General features: G+C 32.8%; 1 protein-coding gene across 1 annotated transcript; it reads left to right on the top strand.

Annotated features, from left to right (window-relative positions):
• Nucleotides 1–2,418: 2,418 nt before the first annotated feature.
• On the top strand, nt 2,419–5,312 carry LOC123201803 (probable pectinesterase/pectinesterase inhibitor 61). Its single transcript, XM_044617356.1, has 3 exons — nt 2,419–3,596; nt 3,659–3,798; nt 4,449–5,312. The coding sequence occupies exons 1-3, from the start codon at nt 2,653–2,655 to the stop codon at nt 5,144–5,146; spliced, it is 1,782 nt and encodes a 593-aa protein (XP_044473291.1). The 5' UTR covers nt 2,419–2,652; the 3' UTR covers nt 5,147–5,312.
• The last annotated feature ends 2,743 nt before the right edge of the window (nt 5,313–8,055 follow it).

The raw sequence follows: 8,055 nt of genomic DNA, 5'->3' as shown, positions 1-8,055 counted from the left end.
GAAATCCTCTTAGAAGTTCAATTGATAATCTATAGTCGATTCTTTGTCTTCAATTCACTGTCGATCAGAGTTTCTTTTCCTTTCATCAAAGTTGTCGACGATGATGAAGGGAGAAGGGAGAAAGGAGATGGTGGTCGTCATCGCTAGAGAGAAGAAAACCTTAGAGATGTTTGGGGGAAAAGTCACTTTTTTAAATTGAGGCTTGGAACGAAATGTTAGTTTTCAAAACTTGTGATGAAAATGAGATAAAATTATATATATTTTAATATTACTAGTAAAATGATGATTTTACCCTTAACTCTAACAAAAAATTAGCCCATAAGTGGATGTGTGAGTTTTTTGAAATCCCACAGATATGTGTTTAGAAATAGACTAAACCTTGGGTAAGAATAAGTCTTTTGGCCTTTACACATTCATTCTATTACTATTACAACTTCACACCTCTTCTTGTACTAACATGTATACCCTTTTTCAACTATAAATTTAATACTTTGCAACAAATATTTTTCGTCCCTATTAATTCAATTATGAATATCTTATTAATTTTTTTCATTAAACTTTTAAAAAAAAATCAAACCATTTGGTTATAATTTAGGCTTGATATGAATCCAACCAAGCTTGAAGTACACTTTCGAACTTAAGTTTAGCTTGAATAAAAAATTGTTCAATCAGAGTTTGACTTGAGTTTGTTGAAGTAAAATTAAAGATAATTTAAGTTTGACTCGAATAAAAAATTGTTTGACTTAATCCGACTTAAATTCGACTTAAGTTCATAGTTTGCATTTGTGGTTCATTAACAAAACAACGTAATAGGCAAAACGATATTATTTTAATAAGGCCAAAAGACTATTAACCATCCAAGTTTTAACTCAATCTCAAAAGTATATCTACGATAGTTTAAAAACCTAAACACTGACCCATAAACTAATTTCTTTTAAAATTTTCAATTATAGCTAAGGATAAAATTGTCATTTTATCACTACACCCTAAAACCTAAAAGTTAATATCATTCCCTCTCAGGTTTTAAAAACTAACACTTCACCCTTATTCTCAAAGTTTGAAAAGTTGATATTTCACTACAAGGGTTTGTTTCCTTTCTCGGGGCACTATCTCCGTTTTTTATGACCATCAAATCCATCTTAAACCATTGCTATCAAAGTCTTCTCACCTCTCCAACCACAAACTGTCAAATTTCGTCTAAAAATCTAGACGATTTTCATCTAGATGACAACATCTAGATGAAGAGATCTGAATTCTTCACGTCATGTTAAAGAGATATGGATTCGTCTTGTCTTAGCAAGGAGGAAGGTGGATTTGGTACGTTGTCTCACGAAGAGATCTGGACATGACTCAGTAGAGAGCACGAAACTAGAAAAATAGTTTGGATTTGTAGACGAAATTCAATGGCAACTGTTCATGGTCAAATGGAGAAGCGTTCTTCGTCTCTGTCGATGTCGTCATCGAAGAGGAAAGAAAACCCTAGAGATTGGGGAAAGTTTGAGTTTTTGAATTGTCACATGTGCGGTTTTGAGATAGAGCTAAATTGTTTAATATAATTCAAATTGAGTTACAAACTAAATTCAAATCAAATCAAATTATCTCTCAGCTCACAAACGGATTAAATCAAATTTTCTTTAGCTCAAATTTTATTTAGTTTAAAAAACAAATTGATTCTTTTGATTCGAACTTAGCTTAATTTAAATTGAGCCAACTCAATTGGAGTCTAATACTAGTTATTTATTATTAAATTGAGTTAATTTTTTTTTTTAGTCTAAATAGATATTATTCGATTTAAAATTAACTCAATAAAATAATTATTATATATTTATCAATACGTGGTATGCAACAAATACTTGCATTAAATATTGTTTAATTCATTCAGTATATATTTTGTCCAGATCTAAGATCTATAGAACGTGGTGTAATAGCGAACAAAAAATTAAATAAAAATAAATTGCATACTTAATTGTTTATTTAAAATTACGTCACACATGATTATATATATTTTTAAATATGATTTACGATTTGATTTAATTTAAAAATAATTAAAATTGTAATTTAAATTAAAAATTATTTTTTATAAATTTATTAATCAAAATTAAATTATTTTATAAATTAAATCAAACTATAATTAATAGATTAATAATTTAATTTTATTATTTGAATCAAATTGCACACCCCTAATTAAAGGAGTAATCATATATATATATATATATAGGTGAAAAGATTTTTCTTGGTTGAGCCCTTCCATTTTCATAAATAATTATTATTCGGAATTCCAGCTGTATTATATACGCAAAATTACAAACAAAAAGTTGTCTTTTCTCTCAAAGGAAACTTTTGGAATACAAGTGCTTTTGCTTCACTATATATATATATATATATATGTATTATTCACATTCATAATTATTTCTCATCAATCAACATAACTCACTCCAACAAGATAATAAAGTAGAAGCCAGCTAATCCATTTCCTCTATCTCGATCTAGACTCCACACCAACCTTCTTCCTATATTTCTCTTTCTCTTTCTCTTCTTCATCTTCGCCTCCACCTCTACCTCCATGACACGTCACTCTTCCCCGTATTTTAATATTAATTGTATCTAAATTTCCTGTTCTAAGATTCTACTCAGCTTTCGAACCAAGCAACAATGGGCTACGGCCGGCTCCATCCCCCCTTGAACGACCATGATCATGCCACCTCAGCTCCATCCATCCCCTCCACACCCAGGAAAGATAAGAAACTTATTTTCATCTCCGCTTTGGCTATTGCTTTAATTGTTATTTCACTTGTCGCCGCCATTCTCTTTGTCGGTTTTAAATCCCGGGCCGGCTCTGGCCCAAGAAACCATCGCAAGCCGACTCAGGCCATTTCGAGAACTTGCAGCAAGACGCTCTACCCAACTATCTGTGTCAACTCGCTACTCGACTTCCCGGGTTCACTCACCGCTTCGGAGCAGGACCTCGTCCACATTTCTTTCAACATGACGCTGCAGCACTTCAGCAAGGCGTTGTACTCCACTTCGGGGATCTCCAATCTCCAGATGGACACACGTGTACGGTCGGCGTTCGACGCGTGTTTGGAACTCCTAGACGACTCGGTTGACGCCCTCACGCTCTCGCTCGGCTTCGTCGTTCATATACCGGGCGGGAACAGTAACTCGAACGATAGAGAAGACGTGCTGACGTGGCTGAGTGCCGCGCTGACTAATCAGGACACGTGTAAGGACGGATTTTCGGATTTGGGAGGAGGCGTGAAAGATCAAGTGGCGGAGAAGTTGCAGGACTTGTCCGAACTGGTGAGTAATTGTTTAGCGATTTTTGCAGCGTGTAATAGCGACGATTTCTCGGGGGTGCCTATACAGAATAGGAGGAGATTACTGGAGGACGATAAATCAGGGGAAAATAGTGATAGGCTTCCGAGGTGGTTGAATAGGAAGGATAGAAGACTGTTGGATTTGCCCGTCTCGGCAATACAAGCCGATATAATCGTGTCAAAAGATGGAAATGGGACGGTTAAGACGATTTCTGAAGCGATTAAAAAGGTGGCTGAGAATAGTAAACGCCGGACAATTATTTACGTGAGGGCAGGAAGGTAAATTTTGCTCATTATTTATTTTTATTTTTAATAGTAAGATAATATGAAGACCATTTTAGGTACGAAGAGGGTAGTACAATAAAGGTGGGGAGAAAGAAGAAGAATGTGATGTTGCTAGGAGATGGTAAGGGCAAAACCGTGATTTCAGGAGGAAAAAGTGTTCAGGATAACATAACAACTTTTCACACCGCATCCTTCGGTAATATTATATTATTTCTTTTCACCTTTCTCATTAACTTTCTTCAATTTAATCAAATTTAATGGGAAGTTGGACCATAGGAAGCTAAGCTGCATGTGGGATGTCACTTTTGCCATTATTCCCTCGGATTTCTGTTATCTACAACTCTTCTTGATTTTACCAATTTGCCTTTCTCAAACCTTAGGATATAGACAACTCTGTCCACTCTTTATTTAAAAAATTCAACTACCACCAATCGGTTTATTATTTTATATTAAATAAAATTTCAGTCACATTTTTTTTAATCTAGATTTTATAAAAATACAAAATTTATATGATAAAATATGTGTATTCATATAGTATTTGCACAGTCGTTTTTGTATGAGGAAAAGTGAAAAGGCAGTGAGTCCACTGTAAAATAAATTGGAATGTTCTGATTGACTCATCACTGGAGCAAAATTCTACTAAATTTCTTTTATTCTTTTCTTATTTTAAGGTGTGGATAATATTGTATTAAATTAATCCACGGCCCAAATTTAAAGTTAAGACTAGTATCATGAGTGACCTCCACAATCAACTTATCCATCCGTCAATTCTCTCCACCAACATAACATATATGGTATCAGTACAATAGATTATCAATCGATAACATGTACAGTCTTTTCCTGCAGCTGCAACAGGTTCAGGATTCATCGTCCGTGACATAACGTTCGAGAATTGGGCAGGCCCCACGAAGCACCAAGCTGTAGCTCTCCGAATTGGAGCCGATCGTACAGTGGTGTACCGTTGCAACATAATCGGATACCAAGACACTCTCTATGTACACTCCAACCGTCAATTTTACCGAGAATGTGACATTTACGGTACGGTAGACTTCATCTTCGGTAACGCTGCTGTCGTCTTACAAAACTGTAGCATTTATGCTAGAAAACCAATGGAAAACCAAAGAAATACCATAACAGCTCAGGGCAGAAAAGACCCAAATCAGAATACCGGCATTTCGATCCACGCCTGTAGGCTCTATACAACGTCCGATCTCGAAGCATCAAAAGGAAGCTTCCACACGTATCTCGGGAGGCCTTGGAAACTTTATTCCAGGGTGGTTTATATGTTAACTTACATGGGGGATCATATTCACCCAAGAGGATGGCTTGAATGGAACGCTACGTTCGCCCTGGATACTCTCTACTACGGCGAGTATATGAACTTTGGCCCCGGAGGCGCCGTCGGGCAGCGGGTTAAGTGGCCGGGTTATAGAGTGATTACATCCCCGGTGGAGGCCAGCAAGTTCACCGTTGCACAGTTTATTTATGGGTCATCTTGGTTGCCATCAACTGGAGTGGCGTTCTTGGCAGGATTATCAACTTAATTAATTATAATTAGTCAATTAATTTTAATAAATGCCAATTAACTTTTACACTATATATCTAGGGCTTTTATATATTTTATAAATATTGAAACAAATGGATTCTTAGATGGTCAAGATCTTGTTTTTGTTGATTTGGAATGGTATGAAATTAGATACTTTGGGTTCTGGTTTTTATTTTTATTTTTTTGTTTTTGGGTAATAATGAACAATTGAACTGTTCTTTTTTTAAATTAATAATGTTATCACAATTTTTATCATCTTTTTAATATTAAAAAATAGTTTTATATTATCGTAAAATTATCTATCACAATTTCAACAATTCCAATCGAAACGTAATCACTTTCCTTCCCTAGTGTGATCACACAATAATGAATATATTCTTCAAGTTAGATAATATTGTATTTTACTTATTTAGTTACATATATAACGATAGCCTTTTTCAAATAAAATTTAAAACTAGAGTAAGGTTCAAAGATAATACTTTTAGCATTCACAAACTTTAATATTATAATACTGTTATTTAGGATTTAGAGTTTAGAGTTTACGATTATCTAAATATATAGGTAATAATAACTCAATAAATATAACCTCTTGATTTATCGACCAAACAACCTAAAAAATCTTGTCGTGCCTTTACTTAATATAAAATTTCACATCATTTCAATATACTTATCATTCTTCTGATCTCATTATTAATAATTTCAATAACAACCATGTTGACATTTGGTCTAATTATAGGTAGAAATATATTTGTTTGTGGGTTTGGACAAATTTATAATCATTCATCTATCTTAATTTGAAATGCTATAGTCATTATCTATATAATTAAATGCTAAATATGTTATTTTTTTTAATGAAGATATTTGATTATTTTTAAAAATAAAAACAAAATCTATTACTAATCCTTACAATCTTTATAATTTGTCATATTAATTTGGTATGCAAGTTAAGATTAGTGGTAACCAAGGGTGCATTGTAAATTGAAAAGAGCAATATTATGTGCAAACTAAAAAGCACTGTAAATATTGAAATATGCACATCTAATATAGTAATTTAGCAATAAATGAAAAGTAATAATAATAAAAAAATAGTATAAGTTTAACTTACATCTGCTTCTTTCAAAGCAAAGCATGTTATTGTAAACCTATGAAACAGTGTTGATTAGTTTGATGTGCTTAGATGACAGTTCTTTGTAGCACCTTTCTTCAAGCTGTTTTGCAATCTATTAAATGGATGGGTTTCATGCTAGACCCGCGTAAAAACATATAAGAGGTTCAGATTTTTAAATTTGTACCTATTTTGATTTATACCTATGAACAATGAATTTTTACAGACTGATCGGGTATGCTTACAAGTACCCATGATTTCTTTCCTAGTCATAATTTCCGTACTCTTTAACATCAAAATTACAATACATACTACACAAATTTTATATATTTTTTTCTCTTGATATGATATAAACTCAAACCCATCCTAAAATTAAAGAATTTGTTATATTGAAAACAAATTAAAAGAATTTGAGTAGTAAACACTTTGTTATAAATATTCATTTTGTGTTTAATGCTAAAATTCTTCAAATGTATAAAAAAACATTTTTATAATTTAATGTAGATTTTGTTTTTCCACGTAATAATTGTATGTAAAGAAAAAAATATTGAAAACTATAAAATGAATATATTAAAATAATAAAAAAATTAAAGTAGTAAAAAATTAATATTAGCTGGAAATCAACGGATCAACCCATCCTAGTTAGACTTGATACAAGTTTTAGGAGTTACTATCCATATAAGTTAACTTGTTTTTAACCTGCATCCATTTTATTTATACTCGCTTTTAACCAATCCATCTGTTTGTTTGTCAATTCTTATTATAAGTCCGGTCAAGTTTTGGCTTAAATAGTGTATGTTGAAACTTTGTTTTGTCATTGGTGTTGGTGGCATTAGGGGAGTTGCCTTAGTTTTCCTATAAAATTTTGTTTATATTTATGGTATGGGTATTGTTTTCATTTTAAAAATAATATCTACTTTTTGATGACAAAGTCTTGACTTGGGTTGGCTTGATTTAAGATTTTTTAATCATATCTTTCATGCCTTAAAGAACAATCAATCTTTGACTCTCATCAGAATCAAATATGAATATTTAACATGCTAATTTTTTAGTCCCCATTTTCACTATATGAAAAATGAATACTTCTCTTCTCACCGCAACATAATCCATTTTTTAACTTTTTTTAATGTAATATTTATTTATTCTATTGTTATTAATAATTGTCGTCAAACAGCTGTTAGGCAGAATGGCCAGCAGCCAAAGAGAAAGGGAAATAGCGAGCTGTGGAGGGGATGTAAATTGTCTTAGTCAAGTTGCACTTGATCCTTATGTAATTTTTTTGTCATGGCCAAAGGACACACCACCCCCACCCCACCTCATTCCAAGTTTTAGTGCACTCTCAAACTCACACTTGCGAGATCTAAAAAACCAGAACTCCTACCCATAGTCTCACTTTCGTTAAAAAAGATAAGGATAAAATCGTTATTTTATTAATAATATTACAAAAATATAAAATTTATTATATTTTTCCTCCACAGTTTTAAAAACTAACAACTTCACCTCTAACCACCAATGACAATGCTTCAACCTACCATCTACGACTACCAGATCTTTACTCTTCGACGCAAGAAGAAGTGACAAAGATGCGTCTTTGTTGATTTCATATGAATTGACGAAGACACGCTAGAATTGATGAAGATTTTGTTGGTTTAGATGAATCGACAAAGTCAACAAAGACTCGTCTTCATCAATTCTTTTAGAATCAACCAAGACGCATCTTTGTTGCTTCATCTGGAAGCTTCAGAGAGATGAAGGGTAGCCGATGATTTGTGGATTGAGGCGTTTTCTCCAGTGGCTGGAGA

This window comes from Mangifera indica, chromosome 18 (assembly GCF_011075055.1).
Source record: "Mangifera indica cultivar Alphonso chromosome 18, CATAS_Mindica_2.1, whole genome shotgun sequence".
In the NCBI taxonomy this organism is placed as follows: Eukaryota; Viridiplantae; Streptophyta; class Magnoliopsida; order Sapindales; family Anacardiaceae; genus Mangifera; species Mangifera indica.
Note: the sequence above shows the minus strand (reverse complement) of the source record. Positions and strands in the feature narration are given on the sequence as shown.